At 39.2% G+C, this 21,237-nt stretch overlaps 1 protein-coding gene across 8 annotated transcripts in view; it reads right to left on the reverse strand.

The window, feature by feature from the left end:
* Positions 1 to 3,329: 3,329 nt before the first annotated feature.
* Positions 3,330 to 21,237, reverse strand: part of Scn3a (sodium voltage-gated channel alpha subunit 3) — a 111,703-nt gene continuing 93,795 nt past the window's right edge. For 7 of the 8 annotated variants that reach the window (XM_017591972.3, XM_008761920.4, XM_008761918.4 and 4 more), the window contains 7 exons: positions 18,032 to 18,154; positions 14,299 to 14,571; positions 13,420 to 13,473; positions 12,485 to 12,622; positions 11,363 to 11,467; positions 8,978 to 9,248; positions 3,330 to 6,807 (listed from right to left, as the gene is read on the reverse strand). In XM_017591972.3, the coding sequence (XP_017447461.1) occupies positions 5,612 to 6,807; positions 8,978 to 9,248; positions 11,363 to 11,467; positions 12,485 to 12,622; positions 13,420 to 13,473; positions 14,299 to 14,571; positions 18,032 to 18,154 (2,160 nt within the window). In that variant the 3' untranslated portion in view covers positions 3,330 to 5,611. The remainder of the gene's footprint in view (positions 6,808 to 8,977; positions 9,249 to 11,362; positions 11,468 to 12,484; positions 12,623 to 13,419; positions 13,474 to 14,298; positions 14,572 to 18,031; positions 18,155 to 21,237) is intronic. The other variant, NM_013119.2, reaches the window with a different exon arrangement.

The following is a 21,237-nucleotide window of genomic DNA, read 5'->3' on the forward strand; positions in this document are numbered from 1 at the left end:
AGTTCTTTGGTCCCAGAGCTTCTGTTAATGATAACTATTATTTCTAATCCATAATACAAGGTACAGTATTTTTCTTGTGTGCGTGTGTTTATGTGTTTGTTATTTTTTCACCTGATCATAGGGCGGACTGTGTGAATGTAGATAATAGGTTGAAGAGTTATTTTCATTAAATATCTAAACACTATTATTGTCATTCATATTCCCGAAATAATTGATTCTACTGCTTGTATATCTAAATACTGACAACAATATATTCTGCTAATCATAGTCGATGAAAGAAATAGGGGAGAGGAAATTAAAAAGTTGTATTCCATATCTTGTGTACACTCTGATGAATTAACAGAGTTGAATGAAAAAGGAAGCAGTGATAACGCAGGTTCATTAACACCAGTGCACATGCGCAGTACAACCAAAGGAGAAGGGCATTTCTCTATTAATTAAAGTTGGAATTTTCTTAAAGGATGATGGCATTTGAGACAGCCTTAGTGGTCATGATTTATCCAGAAAAAAATTAAAAAGAGGGGGGTGGAGAGGAAAGGCCATGCAGGTGAAGAGGTAGCAAGTGCAGTTGGAGAGAGGCCAGAGCACTGGGGTGTTGGAGAACACACAGTTTGAGGGGTGTTGGGGTTTGAAGCGTTTGATAGATGGTGGTGGCGGAGCACCTGTAGAGCATATTATATGGTTGTTTCTTACTTCACGAAAAGGAGAATTGACTTCCTAGATATTTGAGTCCTGTTCAGTTTTGGGAGTTTTAGATATGTCCTTCAACAGGACATTAGAATTATGGAGGCCAGAAAGGCTCTGGGGAAGAGTGAGGAGAAATATTGCAAACAGAAGGATCATAAGAACCTTGATGGAAGCATCGAAATATTACACACTTTGGCTTGTACAATATTATGTGCTGTTATAAGAGAATAACATATATGTTTAATTTTTTTATAATAAGAGTTATGGTTGAAAATATGCATTAACTCAACCTCTTGGGGTAGTATGTTAAATGTTTTTTAATGACAACCAAGTTTATTCCTCTGGGACAATTTTCCAAATGACTGGCTTAAATACATTGTATTGTATACCAGATTCTGTCTATTAGAATTCTGTAATATACAAAAGAAACAGTAACCTTTCTTTCAATTATTTGGAGTATCTTTCAACTCTAAGAAGACATTTTTATTCATTTGATTAATGTCAGATTGAATAGTATGTTTCTGACTATCATTTGTTATGTGAGTAAATTTTAAAATGCAGATTGACTATATACATTTTTCTAGGTAAATGTTAAACTGTATTCTTTAAAGAACACAATTCACTTTGAATACTCAATTTGATTTTTGAACATTAAACTGAAGGCATGATCACGATGGGAAAATACAGACTAGAAGCTGAAATATCACCATCAACAACAATAACAACCATCATAAGCTAACTTGCATAGAAAGGTTGGAAGTCGATCTCTATCTGGAATTCACATAATGAACGGAACAGGCATGGGGAAGTCCAATATACAAACTTGGGAGAGCTAAGTGTTGTGTAAATGTCCAGTGAAGGGCATACATCTGTGGCCAATGCCTGGTTTCTTCCCTCAGCTGTCCCACCCACTGCCATTCTTGGTTGTATTTTCTATTTTAATAAACTGTCTATATTTCTAATCACATGTTTCTGGTGCAATCCTTTGTCTTGGGGCAAAAGGGGCTTGCCTGGACCTGTGGTAGTTTTTCTTTTTCTCTAATTTTGCCCTCCTGGATGCTCACCCAAAAGTCAGAGTGCTTTCCTTTGACACGTGTGGCTTTCTTTGTTTCTATGACTTTCTCCCATGCATGACTTTCTCCCTCCCCAACTCAATCTCCCACCTCCAGCGGCTATTCAGAACTATAGATTGCCCAACCCATTGCTTGTCTTTCAGACTCTACTAAAAATTGTTCTCAACCTTTCCCTTGAGTCTGTTTTTAATCTTTATATTGCTGTTGCTATCATTTTTGTTTATTAGGAGAGTAAGCAGTCAAATGGGAGCTCTTGACTATCTGGTAACAATGTATAGAGAACAACTCCAATTCAAGGTCACCTTGCTATGAGAGGGTGGGTGGGAGGGGGAGAGAGAGAGAGAGAGAGAGAGAGAGAGAGAGAGAGAGAGAGAGAGAGAACGAGAACTGAATTAAACCTTTAATCTGATGCTAAAAATGGAGCTGAAGACAGGGGTCAGAACTTCTGGCCCTGATCATATTACATTTTTATAAAATGTCAACATTGACTTCCTCAAGATTATTCTGAGTGGATGCAGTGCGTAGACGTGGGTTTCGTGGTGTTTACTGTATCCTACTTACTTGACATGTCGGAGGCATTATTTTCCTTGCCTGCAATTGTTGAAAATCAGAATGCCCAGTTTCCTCACATTTCTCAAAACAAAGATGTCCCTAGCTATTTATACCAATATCCATTGTTAATAAAGTTAAGTTTTCTTCATGTCATAGCATTGTTGTTTCAGGGAGGGAGAATTTGATTGGGTCACTGTTACTTTTCACAAGAAGTTCCAAAATAAAATTTTTAATGGGAAGGGTTTTATTATGTACAGAATCAGTTATTTTAAAAGTATCAAATTGTGTCTATGCCTCTGTGTTTGGATAACAACACTTTTCTAGAAGTTATCCTTCAGAGGTGTTCTCTTCTCAAGTGAGAACAACTTACACACTACACACTACACACTACACACTTACACACTACACACTACATTCAAAGATGGGACTCATCTGATGTAATTCCTATTCATTGGTTGCTTCCAGAAGCTTGGCAACTTATTATATATCACAGTGCTTTAAAAGACTTAGGATTTTGCAAGTCAGTATTTAGCCTCTCTGGTAAAACCTGTAAATCGACTTGACCAAGAAGAAGCCAATAAGTGAATCCCATTACTCACGTTATGGAATTTATTTGGGGGCCACTATGAAATATGTATTTAGATTTAAGTCCTCTTAAAATTATTCATTGCAACTTGTTTCTGTTGAGATAAAGTTTCAGTATTGAATTGACAAACATGTCAGAAACCCTGAAAAGCTCTCAATAATAAACTCTCAATAATAAACTCTCAATCCCTGTGTCACTAACACTAGATAGGCTACAGAGTGCGTTAGGAAACGAAGTGTGAGTGACGTGTCATTCACCAACATGTTAGGACACAACGCCATTGCGACCCAGAAGCACGGAGATTAGATTCTTAGTGATTCAATAAATTAACTGAAATCGACAGTCAGTGGTGAGGGCTACTGCCATTATTAAGAGACCCGAAGGTTCGATCGTATGGACTGCTCCTCGGATGAAGTAATAGTTCACAAGACTGCTTTTAACTAGTCTTTATTTTGACAAACTTCTCGGTAGATAATGTAGCAGGGTGTTACAAAACTCATGTGAACTTCTATGAATACAAATGTCGAATCAAATACAGGTTTTCTTTTGTTGTGTAAATTTTTACCCGCCAATAGTTAAAAAAAAGAAAAAAAAGAAAAACAAAAAACCTCAGTCCAACAAATGAGATACAGTAAAAAAAAAAAACAACCAAAAAACAACAAAATATTTATTCTTTTGGCTCAATAATGAAGTAGCTCACCATTCTTTTAGTAGTAGCAATTCCCTGCATGCAGTTTGTCAGTACACTACAGTAAATAGTTTTGTAAAAGGAATGAACTTTAAACTTTCAGTTTGTGAAAAAAACAAAAAGGAAAGAAGTAAAAGAAGAAAAGAATTGTATCATGTTAGGTAATTGCACAACTTTCCCACTTTGTTCCTGGTTAAAAAGGCCAGAGCCCATGTTATAGCCGTGATAACTTTAGTGCAGCAGGATTTAAAAAAATAAACCTAGTCTGCGTCTGCAAATGCTACAAAAGCTGAGTTAAAAAAAACCAAACTTCCATGAGTGAAGGATTCTCTGCAGGCAACCAGAGTTGGTAGAAAATGGTCAGGGTTTGAGATTTTTGACCAACGTATCTCTTATTAGAATGGTAGAAAATATATTATAACAAAGAAATCCATAAAACCCATTGTCTAACTTTTATTTTAGGAAATTATCTGCTGAAAAGTCTTTTTTTGGATGCAAAAGTTTGGAGTTTCGATTTAAAAATAAGAAGCAAAAGGATAAGGTAAAATAAAGTGCCATGTCATTAACCTGAAAATAATTTTCTTATGTACAAATGCTGACAAAGAAAAACGGATTATATTTTACATTATTTATATTTAAACAAATCTTGATCTTTTTTTGTTTTTGTTTTTTAGCAAACCATGATGTGTAGGATTTGGTAATAGGCCCTGTACAGTGTGTCTCCTTGAAATTAATAAAGACACATTGTGATACTCGAGTTAAACTAACGATGCAAAAAAAATTATTTTAAAGTAATATCGATGAGAATTTCTTGACATGGAGACAGAGAGCAGGTTGAATTCATTCTGCCACCAACATGTGACTCTTCTTACCGAAACGTGTGATAAATGGATTGGTTAAAATAGAGCAGCTTAGGCAATATTAGCATGCATTAGTGATAGCCTCCCCAACTATTTCTGTGTAATGAATGGTACAGGATACCTCCCTGTTGGAAGCTTGCAAAAGACACATACACTGTGGTACACATTCGATTTAATAGAATTTGTGTATTAGGCTATATATACGTTTATATATATATTTGCCCAAACATGCACCACAGGATAAAATAACTATTTACATAACAGAGGGTATTTAATTGATATAAATTGTCAGTTTTGCTGAGAGCAGAAGATGGCAAAGAAATACTCGACATGAAGTGGAACAACTATTCTAAAGTGATACTTTGGAGAGTTTTTTTTTTAAATAACAGAAATGTTAGATAAATTTTTTGGAGGGAGGATGCTTAACTAAAATCAAATATAGAACTCTGAAACAGAATAAAATTTGCACTTGCTGAAACAAAATATTTTGCATAAAAATAATCCTTTAAATATTAGAGGAGTCTTTACAGGCACATAACTGCTCAGATATAAACAAACATAATAGACCAAAATACTTGTAAGCTAACACCATCCAGAAAGTGGAAGCATTTGAAACTGTTAACATTAGAATTTATTTTTTTTTTGTTTTGAGCAATAATTTCATCTCTCAGGCAAAATATTTTTTTATGATTACTGGAGAAACTTGTGGACTTAGCAACATGGGATTCTTATATATATATTTTCCCTTAACGTAAACTTCATTTACAAAAATAGTGACATAGTATTATGAACAGACTATGAAGTGGGGACCAGGAAGATACACTGGGACAGATTTTGTAAAAATATGGCAAATGTGAATGTTAAAAATAGATGACAGGAGCGTTGTACTAATGGAGTTTGGGGGCGTGATGACGGGTCACTTGCACAATGGAGTTCTCCTCAGCAGTGTCAGCTGGTAATGGAAGCAGCAACCTCTTGTCAATGTTGATACCCTGTCTCACAGAGTGGCAGTGACAGAGGTCACTGTCTGGTATAGGCACTGACCTTGAGTATTTGTTGAAACAGTCAGTTTGGCATGGACCTCTCCTTAGAGTCCAGTTGACACGGATACTTTACCTTCAGAGGCTGTAAACAATTGATTACAAAGACATTTCTTTGTCTCTTTTTACTTTTGATTCTCTCGGACCTCTTTCCCTTTGATTTCTTTTTCTGGTTTGTCTTTCTCAAACTTTTCCTTATCTGGTTTTGTTACACTGTCATAGGAAGGAGGAGAGGTTGTGGAGGAACTCCCATCCGTCTTTTCTGGGGTGGAATTCCCATTCAATTTGTCAATAACCATATCTCCTTTTATAGGCAAGTCAATCCTTCCCTTGATTGTCTCTTTGTCGTATTTACTCGATATGTTTTTTAACCGTTGCTTTAAAAGATAACATCTATAATTACGCTGAATGATAGCAGCAGACACCTCCTCTTGTTTCCGTTTCAGGGTGGTGGTAATGGGCTCATAAGAGACCTTGGAGGGGTTGGAAGCCATGAACCTTTCTTCCATCTGGATTCGAAGAGCGTCCATCTCTCCACTCTCGCCCAGGACCCGCTTTGTAAAAGCAAACAAGATGTCCAGGCAGTGGATGCGGTCTCCACTCACCATGGGCAGGTCCATGGCAATGAGCTGGACTTTGTTTGGCTTTGCGATGAGGAGGGGAGGATCCAGGGCAGCTGCAAAGTCAGAGAGCTTGCAGAACTCTATGAACTGAGTGGCGTCAGGGTCGAACTTCTCCCAGACCTCGTAGAACATCTCAAAGTCGTCCTCACTCAGGGGCTCTGCACTTTCTTCGGTGGCGACGCTGAAGTTCTCCAGGATGACAGCGATGTACATGTTCACCACCACCAGGAAGGATATGATGATGTAGCTGACAAAAAAGAAAATCCCCACGGATGGGTTCCCACAGTCCCCCTTCACCGAGCTTCCAGGGTGAATTGCATCGGGGTCACAGTCGGGAGGTGCGCTGTTGAGGATGGGGGCCAGCAGTCCGTCCCAGCCGGCAGAGGTGGTGATTTGGAACAAGCAGATCATGCTGTTGCCAAAAGTCTCAAAGTTGAACATGTCATCAATTCCAGCCTCTTTTTTAACGTAGGCAAAGTTGGACATCCCAAAGATGGCGTAGATGAACATGACCAGGAAAAGCAGGAGGCCGATGTTGAACAGCGCAGGAAGGGACATCATCAAAGCAAAGAGCAGAGTGCGGATCCCCTTGGCGCCTTTGATCAGGCGTAGGATTCGTCCAATCCTGGCCAGGCGGATGACTCGGAACAGGGTAGGGGACACGAAATACTTCTCTATCAGCTCCGCGAGAAACATTCCTACGGAAAATTATAGAAGCCAGATGGACAGTGAGTATATCGATGTTATAGGAGTGCCGTATGTCTATTCCTCCTTTTAAAAAATAAAATAACAAAAAACTGAGCCTCACATTTGAATCTACTCTAATATTGAGATTTAAATGTTTAAGAGTTTTAATAAAATGATTCTATGACATGGTTTTATAAAGGAATGTGATTTTTTTTGTAAAATCCAAAGTAATCTAAAATATTACTGTGACAATTCAAGTTTACCCTTATATACTTCACCACTCTACATAAAATATGGCAATGAAAGTAAAGATTATTTCTGAAATAAGTTAATTCGTTGTTCTCAATGAGAGTGACGTTCTTTAGTTTGAGAAAGTGGACCACATCTGAACTAGTTTCTACATTTGGAGCTTTGTAATAGTCTCATTTTTCTTTTCCTCTTGTTAAAAACCCCATCCTTCTTACAAGACTCATGTCAAATGCCTTTGCTCTTTGTTATGAAAGACTGTTTAATGCTTTGTGCAGTGCTGGCTATCTCCTCTTGATTTTTCTCTTTCTTGTTCTGTGTCTGTGTCTGTGTCTGTGTCTGTGTGTGTGTCTGTCTGTCTGTCTCTCTCTCTCTGTGTCTCTCTCTCTCTCTGTCTCTGTCTCTCTCTCTGTCTCTCTCTGTCTCTCTGTCTCTCTCTCTCTCTCTCTCTGAGTTATATATAGAACTGTTTGAATGAGAATGGTTCTCATTGGCTCATAAGCTTGAATGCTTGGTCTCCTGTTAGTGGAACCGTTTTGGGAGGGTTAGGAGGTAGGGCCTTGTCGGAGTAGTGTTGCTTTGTTGGACATGTAGCTTTGTTGAGTGGGTGTGGCTTTGTTGGAGTGGGTGTGGCTTTTGGAGTAGATATAGCTTTTTTAGATTTAGTATGTTGCTGAGAGTAGGCTTTGAGGTTTCTTTTTTTTAAAAAAAGTAGATAATTTATTCTTCTCTCACATCTTACATGTCAATCACAGCTTCCCTTCCTCCCAGCTCCTTTCCCCTACCTACCCTGTCCCCCAGACTCAACTACTCCTCTGTTTCCCTTCAGAAAAGAGCAGGGATATCAACCTATCATTCCACAACAAGTTACAATAAAGCTACCTGCATACCCTCATGTCAAGGCAGGATGAGGATCTGTAGGAGGATACAGATCCTCAAAGCAGGCAAAGGAGTGAAAGACAGCCCCCTGTCACAGTGTTAGGAGTCCCACAAGAATACTACAAAACCATCACATATGTGTGTAGGACCTAGTTCAGACTCATGCATGCTCCCTGATTGTTGTTCCAGTCTCTTTGAGCCCCTATGTGCCCTGGTTAGTTAATTCTGAGGATAGTATTTTTGTGCTGTCCTTGAACCCTTGGGCTTCTATAATCCTTCCTCCTCCTCTTCCACAGGATCCCTAGTGCTCTGCACAATGTGTGACTGCGTGTCTCTATATCTGCTCCTATCAGTTGCTGGATAAAGTGTCTCTGATGGGAATGGTAGAGGTGGGTCAGCAGCTAAGAGCACTGACTGTTCTTCCAGAGGACCAGAGTTCAATTCCTAGCACCCACATGGCAGTTAACAATGGTCTCTAATTCCAAGATCTGACACCCTCATACATACAGACAGACATGCAGGCAAAGAAACAATGTACATAAAATAAAAATAAATAATTATTTTTAAAAAGACTCTCTGATGATGATTGTGCTAGGGTTCCAGTCTATACGTATAGTAGAATATTATCAGGAATCATTTCATTGACTGTTTTTGCCAGTCCTATCTAAGGCTTTGAGGTTTCTAAAAGCCCATACAAGGCCCAATATTGCACCCCTTTCCTGTTGCCTGTGGATCAGGATTTAAAGCCCTCAGCTGCTGTTCCAGTGCTGTGCCTCTCTTCTTCCCACCATGATGATCATGAGCTAACCCTCTAAAACTGTAAGCAAATCCCTAATTAAATGCTTTCTTTCTCTTATAAGCATAGGGTCTTCACAACAGTAAGACCATGACCAAGAAAAGTACTAACACCACTGTGTCATCATGATGTATTTTAAAAACATACACCTTGTCCCTAACCTGGCTCTGTTTACCACTAGCAGAATGTTGTGGCTTGAGTAGAAGCCATTCCCATGGGCTCTCTTGAAGAACATGTCTCTGTAACTGAACTGTTCTTACCTACAATCGAGAGAATCACCACCACAAAGTCAAAGATGTTCCACCCTATCGTGAAGTAGTAGTATCTGAGGGAGATGAGCTTCAGCAGAAACTCCCCAGTGAAGAGGACAATGAACACTAGGTTGATTCGGGACAAAACCAGGGTCATGTATTTGCTCTGGTCATCCGTTTCCACCATCATGGTCACCATGTTGAGGCAGATGAGGATCATGATGCTGATGTCAAACACTTGTCTGGTTACAAAATCAAAGACCATCCCTTGAAATTTGTTCTAGAAAGAGAAGAGATAGGGTTAGTGGACAACTAATAATCAGTGTTCTGGTTACATTGCAAATAAGATCTTTACACATGTGGCCCTGGGGTATGCGCCCTCCTTACCGTTCACTAAATAATCTCTCAGCTCTATTTCACTTCCTTTTCTTTTTAAATGAGAGGTATCATACCACATGCCTATAACAAACATATTCTGTTTACCTGGGTCTCATAGGAAAAGAGAGCAAAATAATCCAGAAACTGGTGGCAACTAGTTGAAAATATTTAGAAGTTGTTTTGATTAATTATGATTATTTCTCTAAAAATGATCTCAATTAGTAGTGAAGATTCGAGAAAATGTAAATATAGACCTTTAGATGAATAATTTATTTCATTTATCATTATTTTAAGACTTTTCTGAAGTTCCTTACTTTACCCCTCAGCTTTCCAGATATCAGTGACCTTTGATGAAGCAGATTCATTCATTCCTTTCTATGTGAGGTGCCTTCCTATCCTTCCTCCCTATCTTACGTCTCCCAGTTTCAATTACTTTAAATATATGGTAAAGTGAACTTACTGATGGGATTCATGAACGTTTTAATTATGAATTTTGCTGATCATGGGCTTTGTGAACAGGGGTAGAGTTATGTTGTGGACTTCAGTTGCCTTACTTTTTTCCCTATCTGAGAAGGTAGGTGAGTTAGGGTGCAGTTCTGTGAACGTGACCCACCGTCATCATGCCAGTCTTAGGATGTCAAACAGTTGAGGGCAGGTACAGGATAGAACGAGGCCTGTCATTGGACTAGAAGGAAGGATGGGTGGGAGAAAAGTTTGAGGGAAGAGGAGGAGACTGGAACGGAAAGGACGGGAGATTGGAGGAGACAGCAGAGAAGCCACCGAGAACATGGAGGCTGACGTTAAGATTCCACTGTGTGTATTTACAGGTTGTTATGAATATTCTTAAGGGATGGATGTGTACAGGGCTTTGTATGTTGAGGTGGACAATTATATCTTATCAATTGGATCAGAGGTTATTGTGTTGTGTGTTCTTTCATGTGGCGATTTAAGATTAAGAGAGTGTGGCTGCTAGAGACGCTAAGCCGCCACAGAATTGGGTTGTGTGTTTCTGGCAAGGTATCTACCAGATATCTTGGGGCACTGCAGTGCTGAACCTAGCGGGGTAAAAGACAGCCATTTTTTATAATTTTACAATAACACCGGTCCACGTTAGGAAGCGTTACAGACTATGCATTTGCATGATCTTTATTCTGTTTCAGTGAAACAAAATTCTTGAGACAGTTTTCCTTTCCAAGCAAATTGGGAATATTTTCCAGCCTCAAGAATAAGAAAACCCAGAAAGTCAGATGGTTTTCTCATGTGTAGAACCTAAACTTAATATATATTAAGTTATAGATAATACAAAGAGAAAGAAGGTCATGAATCTAGATAGACAGTAGAACATGAAAATGGAAAGGGTGTAAGGGATTGTGGAGAGCGCTATGGAGTATATGTGATATGAGGTGAAGACAGGACGTTACTAGTTACAGGGAGGAAGGCACCTGGACTGAAGCATACGGAGAGCATAAGAGAGGGCAGAAGGAGATGGAGGTTATAACAGTCTAATGATACATATTTATTATGAAAATGCTATAAAATGTTGTTTACTTCGTATGATACCATAAAGGGTAATAAAAGAAGGAAAAGCTAAAATGAGCTTTATAACAGGGAAGGGCAGAAAGGAAAGGAAGAAGCCAGAAAGTGGAGGCAAGATATAGAGATGGAAAGGGTCATCTGGAAGCCTGCATCCACTTAAAAAGGACACATCAATATGGTCAGAAGGGCAGCAACCACACATGTTGGCAGCAGGAGGGTGACTCTTGACTTGGTGCCAGTTCTTTGGACTCTGAGTTGGAGGTCTCATCTCACCAACTCGCAAGAAGGTCCTAGTATTTTAGGAACTTGACACCTGCTACCTAGCATTGCAGCAGCTGCAGGGTCTGCTGCCCTATTAATATGGGATTCATGATTAGATTGGTGTGATAGATTAGTGACATCATGCAATATGCTCTGATCCAAACATTAAAACTGAAACATCGTCTTAGAGTTTTAATGAGTACAAGATAGCTTTCTTACTGCAGGCCGAGGGATGGGCTTCTGAGGTTTCTTTGAGCCGAGCTTCTTCATTGCATTGTAGTATTTCTTCTGTTCTTCTGTCATAAAGATGTCTTGACCTCCAAAGTAAATACACAGAGTAGCCTGGTTACAATCCCAACCTGTGTTACAATAGTATTTAAACTGAAGTATTACTAAGCCTTCCTTTAGTCTTGTCTCTAGTTTAAATGGATATTATCTTGCTAAATATAGATTTATTTTTCTGCTTCTCCCATTTATGTGAAATGCCGAAGACTTTAATATTATGCAAAGCCCATAAGCCCATAAAATTCTGATTAGTCCAGCACCCTAATTGGATTATATTATATTCGCAATGAATTTTAAAGTCCTTAAATATGTTTTCAGGGAGTCAAATATGTTTTCTTCCTCTCTTGCTGTTTAACGTTTTTCTGCTGTATTTAACCTTGGCATAAGAATTACATTGGTATATTGCATGGTATCATGTTCCTTCAGTGGGCCCATGGAAAAAAATGTTCAATGCTGTGCAAAATGGGGGTAGGTTAAAAAATAAAACAAAGATCAAGCGAATGAACAGGAGGAAGGAAGGAAAGTCATTGTAGACACAGCAAAAATCGAGAGAGCCAGACTTAAGCTTAAGGCTTTAATGTACAATATAGAGTTTGCTCGGCAACGCATCTCAGGAAGAGAAAATATCACTTCTAAAGCCACGGGCAAGCCATTGTGTGGCTGAGTTCAGAAAAGGTCAGGAAGACTTGTGTAGCTGCCGTGTAGCAAGTGCTGCTGGTGATGTGGGTGCCTGCGGGAATGAGCACATACAGGGGTAGAAGACGAAAATGAGGTGTGGGAGAAGATGAGACTGAGAAACTGGTAAGGGTCATTCCTGCAAGACCCCATGCACCATGCGAAGAACTGCATAATCGTTGATGTCCTGAAGTAATGGGGAATATTACTGAGTCAGAAAGGACAGCTGTAACCATGGATGAAAGGAGAGAGGCCACTAAGGACGGCCACGTAGTGAGACTGAAAAGCATGTAAACACCATCTAAGTTATGTCCTGACTGGTTGGCTGTACGGCGGACTGATGCCCTGAGTAGGGAAGGGTAGGGGATGAGAAATACTCATCTTCTTCTTCTGCTGGTTGAAGTTGTCTATGATGACACCGATGAATAGATTTAGAGTGAAGAACGAGCCGAAGATGATGAAGATGACAAAGTACAGGTACATGTACAGGTTTTCTTCATATATGGGCTGCAGTTTGACCTAAACAATCATGAAAATATGTAACATGATTAGCGAAGAGGACCCTTGGACTAAATAATGGAGTGAGTGCTGCTACGTAATAGGAACTCATCATGCCTTCACATATCATTTTATTATCATTCCAAAAATAGTTATTTTCTCAAACTAGCATGACATTTGAAACTTGGACTTTTGGAATCTAATATGTTTTTCCATCGTAGCCTGCCTGACAAGTATTCCTCAGGATACAAATTCAGCCAACAGTTTGGGCTTACTAATTTATTATCACCATCACCATTATTATTCCGGCATTTTTGGCAATATCTTCAATTTGTCTTTGGAAAAGCTTTAATAGAAGAAAAGCAACTAAGAGAAAAATTCAGGATAAGCCGACAGGTTTTAACCAGTTCTTCGTATCTCTGAGTTTGAGTTTCCTTGAAGTCTGCAGGCTTGTCTGTGCTCTGAGTTCCTAGAAGTTGCTGCATGGGACTTGATCATGCTCTCTAAGGAAACAGAAAAGCGAGTGACTCCAGCACACTGAGTTATCTTCCTACTCTGAACAGTTCTATTTGCAGGGCTAATCTGATGTCTTACACTCTGTGTAATTTGAGAATTTTGTTTTTACAGTAGACATGTTATCTATTACATATTATACCCACAGCAATCAAACTATTGTCCACACTGTGAGCACTCTGCCAATCATTTCTGCTCTTGGTAAATGCTTATGCCATGTAGATTCCAAGTCTCTCAGTTCAGCTCTCACCAGGGTTTACCATGGGCAATCTAGTAGCTGTGCATAGCATCCGAGAGCTACTTACGTCCCGCGAATCAACAGCTGCATACATGATGTCCATCCAGCCTTTGAATGTGGCCTGTGTTCAATACATATTAAAAATATTTATGAATATCTCATTCAAACTCCTTGCACTTACCAGACGTCAATACAAGGGCATTTTTATAAGTATCTCTTCACATAATACCATGACATTTTCTATGACATTCAAATGAGTTGAATGGGGTGACATCAAGTACCTTCCTACTACTAAGTAACAAAATTTATATTAGGAATTTAGGATTTCTTCACTTCTCTTGGGAGCTATTCTATGCTATTTTTTTCTGTAGTAAAACACAATGGAGACTTGATTAATGAAAATCCCATCTTAATCTTATCTTAAAACCTTCCACTAAGAAGATAAAGTCTGTGGATGAAAGCAATAGTTGTATTCAAGCACAACTCATTTCCACTAATAACTGATTAGCAAATAAGCTTTCGTGACATTAAAAACATTAACCATTACCTATTTTGAAAAGTATCCTTTGAGATTTGTATTTCTGCACACAATAGCATCCCATTATTTTAGACACTATGGAAAGTTTCTGGCTAAGAATTCATACATTTAAATCATCGATATAGTATATGCACTTTTTTTTTTTTTACAGAAAATTAAACACTGAAACAATGGCAACAATATAACAAGAAAGATATAGGAAGAAGAAAGAAATTCTGTGAAAATATTCAAAACTGCACTCCTAGGGAAACAAAATAACTGCAGTGTTTTCCTCAGAACCAAAGAACTAACTTGAGGTGTCATCAACTACCTACCTTCCTACTTTAAATAGGAATGATTCAGAGCATGCCGCAGAGGGGGGTCTTGGGTAGCATGGTTTGAACCGTTTTCAGGTTCAAACATACTCACCACTTGCAGCAATGCCAGGTAGCCAGCCCCAACGTTGTCAAAGTTGACTTTCACATTCTTCCACCGGGCTTGCTTGCCAAGAGCCTGACAGTCACTGAAATTGTTCACTTCTTTTATTTCAAACATGTTGCCTGTTGTCGTGTTAACACAGTGATAGAACTTTCCAGCAAACAGATTCACACCCATGATGCTAAAAATCAGCCAGAAGATGAGACACACCAATAACACATTCATGATGGAGGGAATTGCACCAACAAGAGCATTCACAACCACCTGTGGAGGACAGGAGAGCAATCGCTGGTTAAAGTGGAAGCCGTTGAAGATGCATTTGGCCCGAAGACACATTTAGATAGGGTTAAATGGGTATCTCCGTAGATTTCTAACCTTAGAATGTTTCTTTTAGTGTTTTATAGTACATATTAATGGGGACAGACAAACAACAGCACAGCTAAAGAGTTAAGCAAGAAAGGAAAGCAAAAAATACACGAAACATTGAAAAGAAACGAATAAAACCTGAAATAGTAAGATGAAGTTGGAAAGTGTACATGGTGGGGGGTGGAAGTGGTAAGGTTAAAACTCTGTATAAATATACACAGAAATAATTGCTTGCTATAACTCATATTAAGCTTTGTGAACATGTGTGAATTACTGATAATCTGAAAGAGGAATTATGCAGCCCCTTCACAAACAAAGCATGAAAATTGCAGCAAATTTGTATCCTCAGGTCAGGTATATTTATGACGATGAAGGTCAGGATTAAGGGTTTCCAAGTTCTTCGTTTCATATTGGAAAAAAAAAACCTCAATCTTCTAGACATAGAATATATTACCATAAGATTTATCTTCAGGTGTATGAGTATCAAATATATCCCATTATTATTAGTTGGCAATCCTCCCGTTGTTCTCCTTGAGCCTATGCTATTTGTTTTTATAAGGCTGACCTGCTTAGTGGGGGAAAATCTCCATCACCTTTTGTTTCTTTCTGAATCCAGGAAAGATGAAGATGTGCTTTCAGATCTCAAGGACAGCAAAAGTAGCTTTTCCAGCACCACTATTCTAATCCACAGTGGACGGCATGGTTAAGGGCTTATAGTCAATGAAAACTATTGTTTTATTTAGAAATACAATAAATGTTCTTGTAGAAATAGACAAGAAAAAATATAAACCAGCATGAAAATGTGAAATCCAAAATTCTAGTGCTTTCCTATGTTAATTGAGTTTTCTTTCCTTTAGAAATTAAGTCACGTTTGTTACACTTGTTAGTTTCCTTTTTGGATTAAAATTACATACGATGACCGTTTCCATACCTCTACCATTTTTTTTTTTATTTTCAAATAGATGTTGGCCATGGGAGCCCTCAAACAATCCAGTCTATTACCAAGACTTTAGGTTGCTCTCAAACTCCTGCCAAGGTCTGATTGCCAAAGACAACACTTACACAACTCACTGAACATGGAGAAGTCAAGATGTTGCCTACAAAGAGCCTTTACAACCATGTGCTAGTATCATTGGTACAGGAGGGTGCTCTGCAGGATTCCAAAAATGAAACGTAAACCAACCTAGCTACAAACACGTTGAATGTACAATGGTGTTCTGCCTGCAAGTTATGAGGAAACTTTATGGGAGTATCAGACCAAAATCTGATGTGTCTTAAGGCCCACTTTACAAGATGGAACCCACACCTGATATTGCTTGTGTGACCTAGAACCTGTAACTTAGTCCAGGGTAAAACCAAATAGTATTGTTCTAAACTGACAAACAACAACAGAAAAACCAAACAAACAAAAACATAGCAATAAAACGACATTCTGCTGTACTCATAGATCAGTGTCTTGCTCAGTCATCGTCAGAGAAGCTGCTCCCTGAGGTAAATGGGGATAAAAACAGAGACCTACAGCTGCACATTATCCATGTAGTAAGACCTTGGAAAACATGCTCAGCTTTAAACGGGATGTCTCCATCAACTCGCTCCCCTCCCGGTTCAGGGAGCTTTGCAGAAGAGTAGGCAGAAAGAGGGTTTACACCAAGTCAACAAGGCCCTCGGAGTCAACAGGATCAATGTCCTTGTGAACTCACGGAGACCGGGGCAGCATGTGTGGGGTCTGCACAGGTCTGCAGTAGGTGCGATCTTAGAGATGAAATAAGTGGATGTGTTCCCTCATTTCTAGCCCCAAAACTATCTCCAATTGATAATTACTTGAAAATTAAAATGTTGTTAGATTCAAAGTGAGTTTCACTGGGGAAACGAATCATCTTAAGGGTAGACTGCCTGCCCAGAAGTCAATGGTCAACATAAAATAAAATCAGTATTGTCTTTGGAGACTCCTTGTCTCACAATGTCATGTCATGGACTTATTTTCTTTAAGCTTTATTTTTATTTTCATATACATTAGAATATATAACACGCCTAATGATATATATTCTTTCTCTTGTTTTTACTGTATGGGTCATTTGTATCTCTATCGTGGCTTCCTGTTTAGTGTCATTATGGTTTCCTGAGTATACCAATGAGTGGATCTCTGTATCTACATCTGTTCCTTGAGCTTTTTTCCCTATTGTTTGTTTTACCCTATTTCAGTATTTTAGGTTTTTTTTCCCCATCTTACATTATTATTGTCCCTTAGAAGCCTGTTTGTTTTCTAATGAGAGACAGAAAGGGAGGGTTGGCAGGGAGGAACTGGGAGGAGGAGAGAGAGGGGAAACTGTAATCAGGATATAGTATATGAGAAAAACAATCTCTCTTTGATAAAAAGTAAAATTAAATAAACAATTTCTATGAAGTCACGAAGCATAGCGTAGGCTCAGATGATGTCAGCACTGAAAGAAGATTGTTATTTCCAACAGTTTTTTTTTTTTATGAATTTGTTAACATAGGCAATCAGATAGAATTCACACTGGGCAAGCCAAGCGTGTCTCTCTGCTCAGTGCTGCAAGAGCAGCTGGAGGGTGGCTTCATTTTCCACGATGAGTAAATTCTGCAGTCAAGGCTGATGGGGTTTATTGCCCCAAACAAACCACCTCCTAATATAAAAACCCCGTGGCCTTGAAGAAATTCAATATCCGTGTGCATTTGCAAAGTAGATGAAACCAAGCTGGCCTCTGTGCAAAGCAGCTCTGAAGGCGTGGCAGTGTGCATTTCATATTGTGAGACAAGATACACTTGCTAAAGGAGAGAGCAGGGGAGGACAAGGCTGGGGCTGTGGAAAAAGCAAAGCTCACTGGGAACGGTGCTTAAAAGATCCATGAAGTGAAGTCAGGCTTGTGGGAAATAATGTAGCTAATTCTCCTAGCAACTCGATTTGGATGTGAGGGATGTGCTGGTTCTGCTGAATTCTATGATTTGCTTTAATTCAAGAAATAAAGCCTTCTGAAATCACTTTGCCTTTAAAATTAACCTGATAGCCTTTGAGGACCTCAAACTTAGCTACTGAAGGCCTTGGTAGGATGAGTGCTGTTATCAGTCATTCCTGAGTACCCAAACAATAAATAGAATAGCACGAGGAAGGTGTGTGTGTGTGTGTGTGTGTGTGTGTGTGTGTGTGTGTGTGTGTGTGTAGCTCTGTCTCAATTCCTGGGTGTGTATTTAAATAAACTGCCGTTTCCACAAGGCTTGCTGCTCTCTTTGACTTTAGCCCTGAATTATCTAATTTTGTAAGGAGACTACCACGGTTCTGAGTCACTAGCAGCATGTAACTGAGACTTGAGTTTTAGGAAGCATCATTGAATCTTCTTACCCTCATGCCTTCAAAGCGGGATAAGGCTCGGAGTGGCCTCAGAGCTCTCAGTGTCCGTAGGGATTTGATGGCACCAAGTTCTGAGTAACCAAGAGCATTGGCTACCAGGCTAACCAAAGAAACCTATAGATGGAAAATAAACCATTAATCCACTACAAAATAAACCTTTAGAAAGAGACCCAGCATGCACTGGCCACTCTTTTGTGAGAGCCAGTGACATATGAATATAACCCTTCCACATTTGTGTTCCTCACAGTTGCACCATCTGATGCTGCCTGCCTTGTTCTGCGCTGTCCCTTCCCTACCTTCAAATGTGATAGTTGATCATACGTACTAACAGCTATAGGTATACCAGGCCACAGAACTCTTTGCAAAGTATATGTATTTTTTTTTACCACAGGTAACTCATGGTTTAATTCAAAACCCTGATTCCCTCATTGACCTTTGCTTAACATTGCCAAATGAAATTTAGACTGCTCTCCTGAATTTCATGATATTAAGGTTATGAATCCTAGAGATATTTGCCAGGTAGCAGCAGATATCCTTCTGTATCATATAAGCGTTTTATTACCTGAGGTGAAACTCTGTTGTTAACATACCTATTATGGTCTGGTTAGATATACATAAGTGGTACCATTGTCTCCTCACTGAATCATTTAGCGTATCACTTACAAAATTCAGAACTACAATGCATTCGACTAATAAGAAGACATTATCCAAAAACATTGTATCTGCAGTGGACTTTTAATAAGAATACAGTGCTTCACAGTGATCATGATCACTCCTCTTTCTGATGCTTGTAATTATGTTGAATTTTAGTTAAACATACACGACATTAAATAACACATATCTTTTTGGGGGTTAGAGGAGCTACTTTGCATTGATTTTCCTTCAATACATTTCGATGCTACAGGCACAAGTCTGAAGACATCTGAACTGCTGTTGTCTCCTCTGCGTTGATGAGGAAACTGAGCATCACACCGAACACACAAAAGAGTCAGAAGTAAAATACAGGAAGAAAGAAAGGATGGAACAAAGAAGGGAAGGAGAAGAGAAAGAAAAGGGGGAAGGATGGGCTGGAGAGATGGCTCAGCAGTCCAGAGCGCTGGCTGTTCTTCCAAAGGACTGGGTTCAGTTCCCAGCACCCACGTTGAGTGTTGGAGTTCAGAACCCAGTTCCTCCTACTGTGGCAAGCAGCCCCCCCCCAACTCTGCCCAAGCCAGTTCTTTCACCCCTTATGTCTATAATATGAAAGTTTCAGGGCAGATCATCAAAAGTTAGCTGACCTTGTGGGGAATCGATAATGAATTTGATTTACTTTGGAAAATAAATTTAAAATTGGGAGGGGTTGGTTGTAGGTTTGTTTCGTCAAGCAACTTAAAATTTAAAATAATTATTTTCGTGCAAGCGTCTCTAAGATTGTCACAATTTTAATTGAGCTTTACATTTGACAAATTAAAGCAGGTCCCCTGATAGGGCAGTGCTGCGACAATGTCCTAGAATGATGGCCCAAGCCCAACCAGGCCTGATTCTTAGTGGGCCGACAGGAGAACTGTTAGCAGGTAAACACAAACACACACACAGCATTCCTTGGAAACCTTAAATGACGGTTGCAAGACAGAAAGTAGAGCTCTTCCGCTGCCTCTGCACTGGCATCAGCTCCTGCCTCCAGCTTTCTGCCTTAAGCTCCTACCTTGGCCTCCCTCGTTAGCCAAACAATAACACATGCAGATTCTTTCTGAACTCAAATTTTAACCTATCTCTTTGAGTAAATATTTACTTCTGCTCCCCGTTTGAATGAGACTTGCTAAAGAAGAGGAAGGTAGAGGGATACAGAAAAAGGAACTGGAGAGAAAAATGAACAGATTAATTTTAGAACATGGAGGATCCTGGGAAGCCCAGAGATGATGGGTTTCTCTTTAAAGGAAAAGCGAGGGAGACCCACACATCTACAGGAGTGAGGAAGCAGCTTAACGAACATGCAAAAGGCCCTGGACCTGTAGCCACCAGACTGCTTGAAAACAGACTGGAACAACACAGAAAGTGATTGCTGGATGTCACGGTGCCTCCATCTGCTCTGTGGAGGCTACCTGTGGAGCTGTGGCTCAAGCTCCAGTCCAGACAGACATTAATTCCCTCTGGCAAACAATCTGGGATCAATATCTGAATCTTCATGTTAAAAATGTATGTATATATAGGGCTGGGGATTTAGCTCAGTGGTAGAGCACTTGCCTAGGAAGCCCAAGGCCCTGGGTTCGGTCCCCATCTCTGAAAAAAAAAGAACCAAAAAAAAATAAATGTATGTATATATATATATGCATCTATATATACATACATATATAAATATATACTCACATGCAATTATATATATTTATATTTTATTGTATACACCAAATTATATATTTTTATATTTTATAATATGTAGAAAACTATGCTTTATTGTTTATATGATATATAATATAGTTTTATATATATGACATACATATATATGATATATATTTGCCCATCTCATAAATTACTTTAGGGCCCACACTCCTTTTTTAATGTTAAAAAGTTTAATTTTTAATTCTTGTTTGTCCCTCTTTTCCCCATCCCAGAGTTTAAATGAGTTAATTGAAAATAAAAGTTTTTAATTTTTTTTAATGGAACTTTTCCCGTGTTACTTTGAGTAAAGAGGGAAACATGCCCAAATTTTATGTTTTGGTCAGAAAAATAGCAAATGTAGAAGGATAGTAAGCAGTCTGTGAACCTTGAGATCCAGATATATACCCTGGTCTAATTAGTGTCTCCAGTCTTGAAGAGGAGAGTGCTACAGTGATTTTGGAGGCCGCTGAGGGTGGGCAGCAGGGTCTTGTTGAAGCCCATTAAGTGCAGCGATTGGCACCCAGTCAAAGGAATGGACCATCACTCTGGTCCTGGTAGAGACCTATCACTATGCTCCAAAGACTAGAACATTGTGTGCTATTGTCTCTTCCCTTAAGAGTTAATCCAGCTAGGACTGTCAATCACCTGGCTGGGTGAATACCTCTCATGAAGACTGATTCACCTCAAACCATACCAAGGAGATGAGAAGAACAATTATTCTTGTAATGAGATAGTATATGTATCTCCCCCAGAAACCTTTGCCCCACTCTGCCACTTGAACTTCTGTCAGGCTATGTGGCTCCTCTGTCATGTGGCCTGTCTCCTTTATTGAGTCTCAATTT

The sequence above is a fragment of the Rattus norvegicus genome, chromosome 3, assembly GCF_036323735.1.
Source record: "Rattus norvegicus strain BN/NHsdMcwi chromosome 3, GRCr8, whole genome shotgun sequence".
In the NCBI taxonomy this organism is placed as follows: Eukaryota; Metazoa; Chordata; class Mammalia; order Rodentia; family Muridae; genus Rattus; species Rattus norvegicus.